The following is a 17,234-nucleotide window of genomic DNA, read 5'->3' as shown; positions in this document are numbered from 1 at the left end:
GTGAAGAGGAGTGAATTTCAGACAGGCACAGCGAGAAGAGAATGCTACTAAAAGGGATTTTACAAATTAAAGTACTGCAAGCAACTGAACAATCCAGGTTTTCAAAATACTGTTGGTCAAATTGTCGGTGAGCAGATCACACAGACCAAAACAAGCTTTTTTGGAGAAACAAGAATGTGAACTTAGCATGTTTTCTAAATATCTGCAAACACATTATTGTATTTTTATGCAAGTACAGTCAAAAAAAAGAATAATTACATACAGCACCTTTACCAATCAGTACATAAGCCAAAATAAATATAATTTAAAGACACAAAGAGATTGTATTTGATGCAAAATCAAATACAACAATCAAACGTTTCTATTTTAATTTAGGCCTATTCTAAATCATTAATTTATTCGCAGTGCGAGCTTAGAGCGTATGCGTTTATTACAGTGACCAGTTACGATCACGCACTAAACAACGCTGTGAAATTCAGTAAGACGCACTCGAGTTCAGCGCAAAGTTCTCCAGTACAAATCACTTCTCTTTCATTTAAACTAGTTCAAAGCCAAATAAATCAGAGCTGTTATTCTCATCAACACTGATGAAACAGTGCAACAACGATACAGTTAGAAGACGTTTCAAATCCACAAATCACCCACATTTACCATAGTTTTACTGTAGTAACACTAACGGTAACAATGGTACGGTGGCAGAAAAGTAGGACATTCATATTGAGTATTATTAATATACTAAATATGTTAAAGGAGTAATGGAATATAATTAGGCCTACATTATTTTGTTAATTATTCTATCAGTTGATGAATGAATGAATGAATGAATGAATGTCTTTAGGCTACTGTTTTTCAATGCAAACACCATATACACTGAACAAAAATTATAAACGCAACACTTTTGTTTTTGCCCCCATTTTTCATGAGCTGAACTCAAAGATCTAAGACTTTCTATGTACACAAAAGGCCTATTTCTCTCAAATATTGTTCACAAATCTGTCTAAATCTGTGTTAGTGAGCACTTCTTTGTCGAGATAATCCATCCACCTCACAGGTGTGGCATATCAAGATGCTGATTAGACAGCATGATTATTGCACAGGTGTGCCTTAGGCTGGCCACAATAAAAGGCCACTCTAAAATGTGCAGTTTTATCACACAGCACAATGCCACAGATGTCGCAAGTTTTAAGGGAGCATGCAATTGGCATGCTGACTGCAGGAATGTCCACCAGAGCTGTTGCCCGTGAATTGAATGTTCATTTCTCTACCATAAGCCATCTCCAAAGGTGTTTCAGAGAATTTGGCAGTACATCCAACCGGCCTCACAACCACAGACCACATGTAACCACACCAGCCCAGGACCTCCACATCCAGCATCTTCGCCTCCAAGATCGTCTGAGACCAGCCACCCGAACAGCTGCTGCAACAATCGGTTTGCATAACCAAAGAATTTCTGCACAAACTGTCAGAAACCGTCTCAGGGAAGCTCATTTGCATGCTCGTCGTCCTCATCGGGGTCTCGACCTGACTGCAGTTCGTCGTCATAATCGACTTGAGTGGGCAAATGCTCACATTCGATGGCATCTGGCACTTTGGAGAGGTGTTCTCTTCACGGATGAATCCCGGTTTTCACTGTACAGGGCAGATGGCAGACAGCGTGTATGGCGTCGTGTGGGAGAGCGGTTTGCTGATGTCAACTTTGTGGATCGAGTGGCCCATGGTGGCGTTGGGGTTATGGTATGGGCAGGCATATATTATGGACAACGAACACAGGTGCATTTTATTGATGGCATTTTGAATGCACAGAGATACCGTGACGAGATCCTGAGGCCCATTGTTGTGCCATTCATCCACGACCATCACCTCATGATCTGTACACAATTCCTGGAAGCTGAAAACATCCCAGTTCTTGCATGGTCAGCATATTCACCGGACATGTCACCCATTGAGCATGTTTGGGATGCTCTGGATCGGCGTATACGACAGCGTGTTCCAGTTCCTGCCAATATCCAGCAACTTCACACAGTCATTGAAGAGTGGACCAACATTTCACAGGCCACACTCAACAACCTAATCAACTCTATGCGAAGGAGATGTGTTGCACTGCGTGAGGCAAATGGTGGTCACACCAGATACTGACTGGTTTTCGGACCCCCCCAATACAGTAAAACTGCACACTTTAGAGTGGCCTTTTATTGTGGTCAGCCTAAGGCACACCTGTGCAATAATCATGCTGTCTAATCAGCATCTTGATATGCCACACCTCTGAGGTGGATGGATTATCTCTGCCAAGGAGAAGTGCTCACTAACACAGATTTAGACAGATTTGTGAACAATATTTGAGAGAAATAGGCCTTTTGTGTACATAGAAAAAGTCTTAGATTTTTGAGTTCAGCTCATGAAAAATGGGGGCAAAAACAAAAGTGTTGCTTTTATAATTTTGTTCAGTGTAGTTAGGCTACTTTTTTACCATGGTAATGAGGTGCTGTACTTTTGATTATGTATAAAAGATGAGGCTGTTACAGTTTTCACAATGGTACTGTCAAATGTACATCTGCATCCCAACTCAAGCTCCTGATCTAATGTGCATTTCTAAGAGACAAAACTTGTAATATGATATGTTCAGTGCTACCAGATCAGGTGCTGGTGCCACTGCTCTCGAATGTTAGTCTGGAGCCCTGATAATATAAATTGTACTGTAAAATGTTACTGTAATTTGAAATTTCGAAGGTTTTAGCATAATTTTACCTTTTTTGTTTAAAGAAGAAACCAAACCAATGTATAGTTGACATTTGAGGCTCAATGCTATAGAAAAGCAATAAGAGTTCAGGAAGAGTGTTTTCAGCCTTATATATATATATATATAAATATGGCATTCAGCTTCAAACAATGGCATAAATCTGTTCAAAATAATCTTTATTAATAATCGCAATTACAATCTCAAGGGAATAATCGACAATTATGATTTTTGTCAATCATGCAGCCCTACTGTATACTTATAATGTTCTGTGAAATCTGTACGGGCTTCCAGCTCTTTCAATCAAATAGTTATTTTCTTTTTTCAAACTTTAAAAGACTTGTTCCTGCTTTTTATGTTGTCTGGTGTGCATGTAGTATTTACAGTACAAATGTGATGCAACCACATGCATTTCCAAGTGGTTTGTGTGAACATAATACAAAATGTTTTGTATTTAGTGCCATGATCTACTCTATACCAGGAGTAAAAGATCATGGAGTAAGTTTATCTGTAGGGCAGGGATCTGACCTTCGGGTGGGCAGTGGGATCCTCATGAGGGTCTTGTATCGCAGAAGCTCTCTGTGTAGATCCATGAAGTGCTTCTCTTTTCTCTTGACTATCCAGGTGAAGTTCCCGTGTTTGAGCTCTATCTTAAACACGGCTGGCATTGCCTGTGAACACAGCAATGATGTGAGATGGGTCATTCTACAGAAACGTCCACTTTTCTGTCCCTAGACTTTAAAGAAATATTACAATTGAAATGCATATTAGGGTTAAAAAAATTTTATATTTTAAAATGAAACAATATGTTATTCGAACAATTACACCTTCCTGAGCCATCAATGTGGCATTATTATTTTTTTATTAATTATATAGAATTCCAAGTACCACAAAACTGCTCGTCCCCACAGCCATGTACAGCAGGAAAGTGCTTTATTTTGAGGTCAAAAACAGGATTTTCTACCATATAAAATACAAAAGTCTATTCATAACTATCAAATATATGATATAAATGGCATAATAAAACAAAATTCCAAATAAATATTATAAAATGTATAATGAAAATAGTGGTCCCCTGGAGTTGTTAAGCGGTAACACCAGTGACACAAAAGTCTTTTATTTTGGAATAAAGAAAGAAAGAAAAAAAAAAAAAAAAAAAAAAAAATCACACTGATGACATCACTCGACTTCCTCCTTCCTATTTTCTAAACATCTATGAAAAAAGGCCCATGTTTAGTCCACGGTTTCTTTTCAGTTTTTTCTCATTTATCTCATGATTTCATATGAAGCTTTTAGTTGATGTCACTGGTGAGACCTATTTATTGTTAGGGAAATGTAAAAAAAACTATAATACAAATGGATTAATCTACTTAATTTAGTGAGTATACCATGATTGACAACATGTGGCTTAATACCTTGCAGCAGACATTTTGTAAAATGCATTTTTCATGAAAATGGTCACTGGTGTTACCTTCCTTATGGATAACACCAGTGACAATCAGTATATCAGGTCTTATGTATGTCACTGGTGTTACTGTCACTGGTGTTACTGTGCTGTGTTACTGTGCTGTTTTTGTCTGTCACATTAAATAAATAAAAAATAATCTCCTTATTTCTTGCATTTTCATTATTTTTCTGTAACTCTGACTACATGTGCTGAATTTTTTTTTTTAGAAATAATATTTCATAAAAACTTTAATATTGCTAAAGAAGGTAACACCAGTGACAAAAAAATGATACATATGGTCTTGAAATAATTGCACAAAAAAGCTAAAAAAAAATATATATATAATTAAGCTGTCATTTATATGTATTCATAAAGTCAAAAAGTAATCTAATAATGTGGTCTAAGTTTAAATGCAAAAAAGACATTTTGCCATACCAAAAGTGGACGTTTCTGTAGAATGACCCTCATCCAGTGTTGGGCACGTTACTTAAAAAAAGTAATTAGTTATAGTTAGGAGTTACTTCTCACAAATAGTAACTGAGTTACATCATTATAAAAGTAACTAATTACCAGGGAAAGTAACTATTGCGTTACTTTTTTTAAAGAAATTTCAAATGTCAAATAACTTGGATGCCAATTAATCTTTCCTGAGCTTTCCTGTAGCTCAAATAGTAGAGCATGGCGCTAGCAACGCCAAGATCATGGGTTCGATTCCCAGGGAAAGCAAGAGCTGATAAAATGTAAAAAAACTGTAACTTGAATGCAATGTAAGTCGCTTTGGATAAAAGCGTCTGCTAAATGCATAAATGTAAATGTAATCTACACTATTTATCTACTGACTCTTAGCATCAGTCAGTCAAGCATTATAATATGATATTATGATAATTTAATATTATATGATGATAGAACTTTAGTAATTAGAATAACCAAGTATGAATGCATATTTGTCATGTTGACTGAACTTGGGACTGGTGGTGCTGCTGCTTAAGATATTGTTTGTCATTTAGTGTTTCTATAAAAAAAAAGCGAGAAAAAATTGATAAGATAACAAAACTACTACGAATTCTACTACTAATAACAATATAAAACGCACTAAGGATTAATGAGCTGCTGGGTTCATGAATATTAATCACGTTGTCTGCGTTCGCTCGAATTGATTTGCTGAAATCAAAACAGGGACGATAATAGGTGAGCGCCAGCCAATGAGATTTGCGCATTAGTTCCGCCCACTATCAGAGAAACCGGCAGTTCTTAAAAGCTGAAGAATTCCAAAGGAACTCCGTTATTTTAACAGGAAAATACAACAAAGAATATCGTTTACATGTAGCGCGTCAATTCTGCATGTTATGAAAGACTCTCTTGCTCTGTATCTTTCTTTGCGTGCGTGTATGTGAGAGAAAGCGACGGCGAGTCGAGCGCCTTCACACTAGAGTTTATGTTACGTCAAATAAAGGTACACTGCGCATCCATTCAGATTGAACTGAAAAATTTTATTCTAATAATATAATATAGTAACGCCACATTTTATTGTCAGTAACGGTAACGGCGTTGTAACGGGGGAAACAGTAATTCGTTTGATTACTCGTTACTGAAAAAAATAACGCCGTTATTCCCATCACTGGTGAGATCTGTGACATCTTTCCACCATTGCTTTTAACTAGCATGTGCTTCACAGACCTTGGACACACTCCTGTGTTTGGACATGAAGCGGTCCGGGGCCCTGGTGAAGCGTTCCACATCTAGGATCTTGGCACTGACAGGGGCAGCGTTAAGATAGACCTGTGCTTCCGTCTCTTTAAAGCCAATTGTCCTGTACACGGCAGAGAATGGGATACGGGATACTCCTGTAAGAAAAGACAGGGCGGACTGAGGAATGCCTGCAGGGAATGTGAGCTCTTGTGTGTGTGCTGAATGCTTGTTTGTGACATGCTGCATCATGTTACGCAGTTGTCCTCACATTAATCCTTTTAACACACGTCCCATATAGTCCAGATGTCTGATTAGACAGACCTGCTGTCACTTCCTCTCTGAAAAACTACTGGCAAAATAAATCCTGTTCTTCAAGTCTAACTTGTATCCAGTCATTTTGAAATTAGAAGAGCCACCTTTATTTAAATAGTGCTTTATACGATACAGATTGCTTCAAAGCAGCTTCACAGTAATAAACAGGAAAATAACAGAATCAATGCTGCAAACTTCATCAAAAATGAGACAAGCACCTCTAAAAAAACAATACTACTAAAACAAACGAATGTTTTGGATCTGATGTTATTAATAATCACTTACCTGAAGGGTTGAACTCGCTGTCCACCTCTTCAGGTTCATCCTCAGCATCTGAGAAGCCCAGGTCCCTGGTGTCCAGGTTCTCTACTGTGTCACTCATGTCTGCTTTTATCAGATTGAGTTACTTCTTATGGACTCGCCGAAGCATATTTAGCACTCTTCAGCCTGAAGGTCAAGCATTGCCTGTTTGAACACACAAACACACACATCGAGTCAATACCCTAAACTTAAGCAATGGTGCTCAACTACTCTAGGACGAAAAAAAACACACCCAAATACAATACACCCAAATTAAAATGTAATTAACTAAATGATCGCAATTTGACATAATTAGAAGAGCAAACTAAATCTGTTTAGCAACTTTTAAAAAAGAAAGGAGAAAGGTTTTAGCTCAGACTGATGTGTGACTCGGCAGAAGCTATTAAAATTAGGTAGATTCCATCATAGACAGGTTGCATGACATGCACTCATGTTTGAAAATCATGAATATTAAATACTGGTTCACTAGCAATGAGGATAAAGTTGGATTGTGCCAACAACGATTGGCTGCCAAGAGCATAAAACATTGAAATTCAATTTTGTATGATAAACAAGTCTAGTGCAGTGTTGTCTTACCACTTGATGTCCAATTTAAATTCTGAGTCCTACAGCAAAACCAGCTCTAATCTAATTAGCTTTGATTAGCTGGTAAAGTAACCAATATGTCTTTTTCATATTCTTTTTCATTCAGAAATTAACATGTGTGCCATGTTTGCATTGTACTTGGAACGTCTGTGCAGCATCATAAATCAAATATCCTTTAGTTTTAGAAAGCTTTGTAATTCTATTATATTATAAGAAATTAATACTTTTATTCAGCGAATGCATTAAAATGATCAACAAGTAACAGTTAAGTATTTTACATAGTTACAAAAAACGGCTCTTTCAAATAAATGCTGTTCTTTCAAACTTTCTATTTATAAAGGAATCTTGACCAAAAAATATTAAGCAGCACAATGTTTACCATAAATATTTCTTGAGAACCAAATCAAGGGTCATTTGATACTGAAGACTGGAGTAACGGCTGCTGAAAATTCACCACAGAAATAAGTTTCATTTTAAACTAAATGAAGTTTAACAGAAATCAGCTATTTTAAAAAGTAATAATATTTCACAAAATTATTGTTTTTACTGTATTTTTGATCAAATAAGCGCAACCTTGGTGAGCATAACAAACATCTTTCAAAAACATAAAACAAATCAATAGCGTATATAATATATTATTAACTAGCTAGCCATACCTTGACTCCTTAGTTTGCTCATTTCTATTTAAAACATTTCCTCTTTTAGTCAGGCCAAAAGTCAGAGGTCAATGTCTTCTACTGTGGAGCATGGAATCCCTCCAATCAATATTAAACTAATAATACACACAAGATCACATCAGTGTCATTCCCTTATTTAAAAACGCTATTAAAAAAAGAGATCACATCCTGTTTTCTTCGATATCTCTGGGAGAAAATACAAGAAAATTCCCTAAAGCAGCACCAGAATCACACTGAGAATTGCTTTCACAGAAATGCAAAATCCAAGAAGCTGTTCATTGTTCATGCCTTCACACTATTCCTCTGAAATTCATTTGTCAGTTAGTGGCATGATCGAAAGGATGAATATAAAGGTAAATGACAAGACTGGTGACCCATCTGAAACAATAAATACAGGTAGACTATAAAGAGAGAGGTGAGATGATACCACAACAGAGAAATAACATAAGCCACGAAGCCCTTAAACATACTGAAAAATCATCACCAACACAGTTAATGGATGTGCGGCAGAATGGAGGAGTGCTTTAATAGCTTGACAATCACAGATGTGGGTTTTAGATCTAAAGTAGGAAGTTTCACACAGTATGTGGAGGAAACAATACAAAGCAACAGGACATAAAGTACAACGGAAAAAGAAAGAATGACAGTGGAAGAGATTACAGAAAAATGCTGAAACTGAGCAGCTGAGTCACCAATTGTTCCCAACACAACACAATTCACACTGCCACAAGTTCATTAAACTAAAACGTGAGCACCAACTCTATTCTCAAGCCTTTCACACAACATAAAGTCGACATTTGTGCTGTTAAAACAACAATTTCATTATTAGAGCAAATAAGAAAAAAACAGAGGGCTGCTTTCTCGATTTCTCTCACAAAGAGTCTAGTTGCTTTCCTTTAGACTGCAGTAATTTTGCTGCCAAGTGCATGTTCGCTCTATAACTACCCCACAAAACCTTCTATTAAACATAATGGAACATTTTCTCCTCCCATTGGCTGCTTGCGGTGGGCTGCAGCGTGTAGATACTGGCTGGTCTATTCAGTCTGATCACTTAATGACCATTTAAAATGTGTGAGCGAGGAATAATGTGTGCTAGAGAGAAGCTGAAACGTTTAAACTTCCCATCTTACGTAACCCAAGTCTAACGGTGAGGTGTGGCTCTTTGGCAACTCTATAATCTGAACTCGATATGACATCACCTTTTCCAGTCCGGCTACCTTTGGAAGCTTTGCTAAACTCAGAGAAACAAACTTAGACCTTCAATCCTCAGTCGTAGGAGACTGAAAGTCATTAAATCTTTCACAAACAAAGAGGCTGGCATGTTTCAAAACATCTCACAATATTTATATCGTAAATTCTTTTCATTGTTCACCAGAGATTATTTTTTTCTCAAAGTCAACATGAAATTTGAATTCTGTTTTCCTTGCTTAATGTTCCTAATCTTCTGATTACTGCATATTGTTCCGAAGAGAAAATATAATGACTTCCCTTTTCCACTGACATCACTTGGCCACTCGGGTTATATAAATGAATCAAAGACAGAAAGAGGTTTGAGCATCAAAACAATAAAAATTTAATATAGTTTTACCACCCCACCCCACACATACACACCTGTATCCTGTTCAATTTGATTTTTTCCTGAGCAAAAAAATAATGATGATCATACATTCTTACAACGATTTGCAGAAGACACCCACTAAAATGTAATTTAGTGTAACAATAGTTCATATACCAAGCAATCTTGCCAGGCATATTTACAGAGAGAATCTTGATGACATTAAAAGACTGTATTTAAGGATCATAGTGCACTAAGTGCAGCCACCAAAAACTAATTAACTTTGACATTTGTATTAATTTAAAATATAATAAATTTAGTGTTGTCATTTTTTTTTAACATATTTTAATAAGGACAGGTCAGAATAAAAAATTTTTTTCATTTTACAAATTATATACCGTATATATATATATATATATATATATATATATATATATATATATACCGTATATATATATATACCATATATATACCGTATATATATATATATATATATCTGTTACGCTGATTATGGGACATTATTTCACCCATATTTTGACTTTTTTTTTTTTTTTTTAAATGATTTGAAACTTGCTTTTATCCATATAAATTTTTTTTGTAAATTTAATTTGATGTGGACACAGAAATGGGACGTCTTGTCTTTGACCCGTAAGTATTATTGTAAAATACTCTATTTCTATCTAACTAATCTCTCCATTCTGGCACTGAACTCCAATTGTCTATTCTCCAAATCTAATCGATTCATCTGCAGCCCTGTTTCACTCAGAAATACATCACAGAATGGTAATAAAATGTGTAGGCTTTACTTCATTGTCTCTGGTGGCCGTATTTACTATAAATATACAGGACAGTCTACCTAGCTGGTAGTTTAAACAACAGAAGTGCTGGTAGAGAGGTTCCTAACGGAGGGACTCATTCATTCTCTCTGTGCGGGTGAACGCTTATGACTGTGGTATCTCATGCATGTCTCCCACCTGTGCAGTGACCTTTACAACCAGCTTTAAAGAGGTGTACAGGTCAAAGAGAGGCAGTGAATCAGACACGTCAGCTATCACACCATTGGCACAATATTGCATTTTTATGATTCTTAGATATCATCTTGCCCAAACACTACAATCTCAGAATGGACCATTCCTGAGTAAGGGTGCATGTACAGTATTTATCGATATATACATGTGACTTTACAGACAAAGCTCTGTTATGTGTGCTGTACGGCACACAAAGAGAAAGACTAGGTTAATTCCTCATATACTGGAATTGAATCTATTTAGGAACCAATCTAAACCCAAAACATACACCGTTTCAAAGCAGCCAAACATACAATCATGATAAGCTCTCATTATGGGAACTTCCATTTACTTTTCCACAGGGAATAGTTTGCCTTCTGGCTTCCTTAATTGGGGTCTGAAAGACTTTCAATTTTAGTAATATATCGATATGACCACATTGACTAGATGAGAACAAAACTTGAACTCAATTAAACGGATGATGGCACTACTATCTTCTGTAGAGCTGATTTACAGCAGAGTTGTATCTTGCAACATCAACACTGGTATTGAACTGAATTGAATAAACACTGAACTGACTCGAGCTGAATAACGACACTGCTGCCTTTTGTAGAACTGCTTATAGCTGATTGATTATGTTCACACTGCTACTGATCTGAACTCGGTGGCGTAGCAAGTCAGCCCTGGGCCTATATGCAAAAAATTTGTACAGGCCCCCTCAAACGATATGGGCTCAAACTCAGTTAACTTATTGTTGATTTTTCTGACGTAAATAACGTTACGTGACTATTCACAAGCTGTTTTAATTACGGTATAAATGCTTGGAAATAATATTTAACATTTTCAAGTCCATTCATTGTAGCACGCAAGCCACCCAATAATTGCAATAAGCTTTGTTACTTTTATAATAACACAAAGTCTCATCCTTCTGTCAATTTTAAGATTTTTTTTTAATTTGTAGTGCGATAACTATATTCGTCTCAGTTCAAGTGGTATGTGAATCAATGATATTTTCCTCTTTAATATTTGCAGCACGAAATAAACATGAATAAATATTTGAATGCATATTGAAAAAAACATCTGAATAAGGAATGTCTCATGAAATCGATCAATTAAGAGTTTCAAAAACATCTGTAAGCCTTTTTTTGCGGAGTAGGCTTTAGGTGTAATTTTCACATTAACTTCACACAATATAACATGATTTTATCGTAATTTTGACTTTTTCTTAAAATAGTATGACGTTAATCTTATTTATTTAGTTAGTTATTTTTCAGCGTGACACTAACATGCCACTGTAGGCTGTTTGTACTGCATGCAAACACAATCTTGGCACAGCGGCCCAAAAAACAAAACAATAAAGTAAAAAATTGTATGAAGTTGACGATCCTGACTCCCCTTATGTCCTCATTGGACGTGCCTTTAGAGAGAAATGCATTTTTACAGATTACATAATGAAAGAGTTTTTAATTTTAGATTTTAATTATTAAAGTAGTAATTTATAGCATTCTATAAATACTGATTAAAAAGTTACTTTTTGCAGTGTACTAATTTCCTTCCTTCTGAACAAACCCGTTCAACATCAGTTTGCGTACTGAACTACAGCAATACACAGATAATGAGGGGGAATGAAAAGTTAGTGTGGATGGGATATCAGCTGTTGCTTCCTGCCAACAAGTTCCTGCCCATTATAATTCGTCATGGAGACAAGGCTCAGTGCCTTTGGGAGGAGAAAAAAAAAAATTATTATGCAACCATGTACGTTAGAGATTTACGAGAAAATGTGTTATAGACACTTGAATCACTTGTGTGTGCTGGGGCATACATGCAAATAAAAGAACTGTGGGAAAGACGTGAAGCCGTGTGGATGAAACTACTGCAAACTCACTCTAAATATCATCGTAGGTTCATGTTAGTATTATAAACAGAGGACTTAGTGAGGCAGCCACCAATAAAAGTAATCCATTCATCTTTAATATTAAGTTGGGTTTTGTAGGTGCCAGGGAAAGACAGTCTCCATGTCAGTTTCGAAAAGTTTTTGCCATCCCGTTAAGTTTAGCAGGACTTGTTACTACTGTTTCAAGATTTTCAGAGCAAATGCACTTTGCACCTGAAGCCAATTTATGGCAGGGTGTTGTTCATCAAACAAAACAGCACCACACTTGTTCGATCGTGTGCCTTTTTACATGCCTGTCTGTCTGTGAGGCGTGTTAGTGATAGCACGAAGTTCAGGGTCAGAAGTCTCTTGCGTTCTGATTAATGAATGACATGATTAGAATGTAAGAAATAAGCAAAGAACACAGGGACATTTAAAACACAAGCTAGTGAAAACACAATTAGCCAAAGCTGAGAAAGTGCCAGAATAAAGGGTGTTTATTGCAAACTGAGTTAAAATGTAATTTATTCAGTTATCCAGCCCTTGTGTACAGCTGAAAAAACAAGACAGGGATTTTGGAGCCTGGGCAAAACCAAGTTGGCTTTCCTCTCTTGTGCACTGGTCACACATTCCACCACAGATACAAAAGCCTCTCACACTGGGGTGAGACAGGAGCCAAGACATATCGGCACCAGAAAGACTTTCACTTTTCAGTTACACACAAACACATACATCCATAACTGTTGCTAGAAATGTTCAAGTGTTCACTCTTTTTAACTCTGCAAGCTGGGATACAAGTTTGGAACAGAGCAAGAAACAACAAACAGTGCAAAGTTTTACTGACCTGCCTTGGTAGACGTAATTCCCACATGATAAATCAGCTGTTTGACTCCCACAACAATGAAAGACTAACTCATAGTTTTGCAGCGTTAAAAGAGTCCCTCTCCCTTTCTGTGACTCCAAACAGACTAAACAAGGGGGCAGTGGAGAGATCAGTCATAGGCCAATGTGTTTGAAGGGGGCGGGGCCTTCTCTGGGTTCTGAAGTGTCAGTCACAGTCGCTCAGCCAATCAAGTGCAGCAAGTCACAACATGCTCCTCCTCTCCTCAGCTGTTAGATGCATTTAGATGGACTGATATCTCCCCATGGGATATAAGCAGCACAAGTTAGATGTTTATAATGGGTCAGTTGTTTCTCCAAGACATCAATGAGATTAAACAAAGACCAAATGGAGACTTTTGTTTAAATACCTTGTTTAGATTTTCTTTTGAGAATATATAGTAATTGCATATGTCTCTTCCAGAGTTCAAGAAGAGATCTCAACAACGTCTGCACTGTGCTCAGGCTTGCCAAAACACAAAATAAAACTTCAAGCCGTCTGGAAAATGGATAGATGCATTTATATACAGACTTCCATTCAACAGTTTGGGGTCTGTACGATTTTTTTAAATGTTTTTCAAAATCAAAAAACTGTTGCAATAATATTACAATTTAAAATAACTGTTATCTATTTTAATATATTGTAAAATGTTATTTATTTTTGTGAAGGAAAAGCTGAATTTTTAGCATCATTACTCCAGTCTTCAGTGTCACATGATCCTTCATAAATCATTCTAATATGCTGATTTGATGCTCAAGAAATAGTTTTCCTCTTTTTCTTCTTCTTCTTATTATGATCAAGGAATGTTGAAAACAGTTGTGCTGCTTAATAGTTTTGTGGAAACCATGGAACAGGAATTTTTGATGTTCAAAACAACCTTTTTAGAGCTAGAAATCTTTAGTAACATTGTAAATTTCTTTAAATTTTCACTGTCACTTGATCAATGTAAAGTATTTATATATATATATATATATATATATATATATATATAATATATTTAATACATTATTATACACAATAATAATATTATATATATATATATATATATATATTTAATACATTATTATACACAATAATAATATATATATATATATATATATATATATATATATATATATATATATAAATTATTATTTTAAAATGACATTATATTAGACAACCAGTATTTTTACAGTAACAGCTGTGTAAAGTACTGTTTATGGTCTCATGCTAGAGCTCTGACATTGCTGCAGCAGCAGGATACTAAAATGACAAGCAACATCTCCAAGATTCAGAGGTGGAAATGTCAAACCAACTTATCTCCAGGCTGCTCAGCAGTCAGGGCCATAGTTTACCCTTGGAGCAGTTTGTTCTGCTCTTCAAACAAACTGCAAGCACTTTCCTGAAGCCCTTCCTCTCCAACAATCCATCTATTTTCCATGGTGAGGAGAGTTCCACTCCACTGTGTCTAAATGGATTAATCACTGAAGAACAAGAGCAAGACGCCACACTAAAGGACGTCCCAGCGTATCTGACGCTTTGTAGCCAACAACAAAGACAGAGGAGAAGATAGACTTCTGAGCACCATAAATCATTTATGTTTTCAATTTTCCGCCTTGTCTGACGCAGGACCTCTGGTCTATGGAGTCTGTAATAATTACCACGGCAGGGTGTGCCAGAGCGGCCGTACCTTTGCTCAAATGGCAGCCATTGCCATTTATCACAGCTGCAAGCAAACATCTCTGTCTTTCTCACACACACAAAACAATATCAGCTTAACCACAGAGCTTCAAGTGCATGAGGAAAAGTGAGGTAAGAAATAAAAAGAGAGACTGTGCAATGTAAGAATAACAGAGATTAACAGAAAAGTGACAGAGTTTAATGGCTTTTAATGGCAGCTAGTTTCATTACTGTCACATCGACCCATCTGCTAGTAACCACACTGCACTAATTCGAAACCTCTTCGACAACAAAATGATAACTTAAATGTATAGTTCACCCAAAAATGAAAGTTCTATCATCATTTACTCGCCCTCAAGGTGTTCCAAACCTGTAAGAGTTTCTTTCTTGAGCACAAAAGAAGATATTCTGAAGAATGTTACAATGTTACCAACAGTTGAATGTTGCAAGCCATCCTCTTTCATATGGGAAAAACACTATGGAAGTCAATGGCTACCATCAACAGTTTGGTTACTAGGGAAGTTACTGAGTAAATGATGACAGATTTTTTGGGGGGGTGAACTAGCCCCCCAGGGTTTTCATTACAAGTAGGTTAAATTTGTGACGATGTTTTGAAATGTAAAAATCATTTTAGTGAACAATAGTGGACAGAGAATTTTAAAACATTATAGTTTTTTAAAGCTACAACCTGTAGTTTTGATGCTATAATAGACATGATAATGCATCGTATTTTTACTTTAAGGGTCAGAACAGTATTACATATAGCGCTCTTGCCCTCTAGTGGACAGTATTAGAAAAACAATTTCTCTGCCCCTTTGAAACTTCATTTTTCATGCTGACCACATTGATGTGTGTGGATACAGGCAAGCAAGTATCTAAAAGACAGGATGTTTGCTATCTCAATCATTTACGCACCTCAAATCCCTTCTAAAGGGCAACAGATAAAACTACCAAATATAGCTACAATTTGGATCTACACTTCCTCCCAAGCCTCTCATTGCCCTGTGCTATAAAGATTGTATGTTGATTGTGATCACTTGATCGCTGGGTGCAATATTACTGCAAATGGCACAGCTGTTGATATGTAGCTACTGAGATTGGGGAAGAAAACACACATATAATGGAGACTTTGACCAGAGGCCACTGAAACACCACACCTCAAATTAACAACAGCAACACTGGTTTAAATCACGTTAAAACACTCAGTTACACATTGCATACACAAATACACAAACTGTTTGCACACTGAATACCTTGAATCTTTCATAAGAAAGAAGAAAGAGTAATACTGCTGAGTTACTCAGACACTATAAGGAAAGAAAGAAAGAAAGAAAGAAAGAAAGAAAAAAAAAAAAAAGAAGGAAATTACCTCTCTGTTATCCAGCCAATAGTTAAATGTGTTGCTGCAGCCTCAGGTTAGTTCTTCTACTACACACTCATGCTGGCACTTTACTGAAGGCTCAATATCAGCTCAATGGCAGCTCAGTCCTTTCCAGTCATAAAACTGGTTAATGATCTCTGCCTTAATTCCCTTCTCCACAATGTTCAGTAAACATCAAAATCTCATTTGTATGAGATGCATTTCTGCTTTGAATTTGTCAGTTTGCATGTCATTTACCAGCAGGCATAGCCGCGGGAAAGTATTTTGAGCAGGGGGGCTGAGAAATAAAACCGGAGGGGGTTGTCACGTGACAAGAATGATGCGAGTCCGAAACACTATAGACACTAACCCTATGATCCAAAAGCGCAACTTTTGTTTAATTTGTTAATTATAAGCGAGTTTGTCTTTATTGTTGCTGTTTTCATTAAAAAAAGAAATAGATTTCTAGGACACTATAGTTGTTTTGTTTGTTTTTTTATTATTATTTTATTTTATTTATTTATTATTAATATAGATTAATTTTCAATGAGCCAAAAAGAATGTAAGAAAGAATGAAGAACGTCACACCTCTCTTTATCAATTTGCACTGGCAACCAATTAGCCTGACTAGGTCAGACGTCGTACTTCCGCTCAATTTCAGTTCGCTTCTGTAGACTGGTTGGGTCTACAGAATCGGTTGGGTGTCCTCACTCTACGCTAGCACCGGAGTCAATCGGAGTCAACGGAGAGCGAGCAACTATGCCCGTATTTTGTGCATCTTACGGTTGCAATAACCGGCGCAGTATTGATACCAGATAGCGTGGGGCTACCTGATAGTGATGGTGAAAGGAAGCTTTTCAAAGCACCAAGGCTTTCCCCTCAAGTGTATCGTAAAAAGGTTCATTACTCGAAGCTTTCCAACACTGCGCACACTAACGACATCTTGTGGTCAAAAGGTGGAAATAGCTGCCTTTGCGTCCCAGACGACCCAGACATTTTTGGATTGTTTCAGATAATAAATCAGTTTTTGTGCTATGAAAATAAAGCAAAGAAAGTATTAACTCTGTATAAATTAATCTTTTACATGTCAGTCATTGTTTTACACAATATATGAATAAATGAGTCTGTGAATAAA

At 36.5% G+C, this 17,234-nt stretch overlaps 1 protein-coding gene across 3 annotated transcripts in view; it reads right to left on the bottom strand.

Annotated features, from left to right (window-relative positions):
• pld1a (phospholipase D1a) overlaps window positions 1-16,296 on the bottom strand; it is a 38,647-nt gene extending 22,351 nt beyond the window's left edge. The window contains exons 1-4 of one of the 3 annotated variants that reach the window (XM_058752936.1): window positions 16,109-16,296; window positions 6,468-6,647; window positions 5,859-6,025; window positions 3,263-3,405 (exon numbers count right to left, since the gene is read on the bottom strand). In XM_058752936.1, coding sequence (XP_058608919.1) covers window positions 3,263-3,405; window positions 5,859-6,025; window positions 6,468-6,564 — 407 coding nt within the window. In that variant the 5' untranslated portion in view covers window positions 6,565-6,647; window positions 16,109-16,296. Of the gene's footprint in view, window positions 1-3,262; window positions 3,406-5,858; window positions 6,026-6,467; window positions 6,648-13,044; window positions 13,175-16,108 lie in introns of those variants that run through there. The other 2 variants (XM_058752944.1, XM_058752947.1) reach the window with 2 other exon arrangements.
• Window positions 16,297-17,234: the final 938 nt, after the last annotated feature.

This window comes from Onychostoma macrolepis, chromosome 02 (assembly GCF_012432095.1).
Source record: "Onychostoma macrolepis isolate SWU-2019 chromosome 02, ASM1243209v1, whole genome shotgun sequence".
NCBI lineage: Eukaryota > Metazoa > Chordata > Actinopteri > Cypriniformes > Cyprinidae > Onychostoma > Onychostoma macrolepis.
The sequence above is the reverse complement of the archived record's forward strand: the minus strand, read 5'-3'. Positions and strand labels throughout refer to the sequence as shown.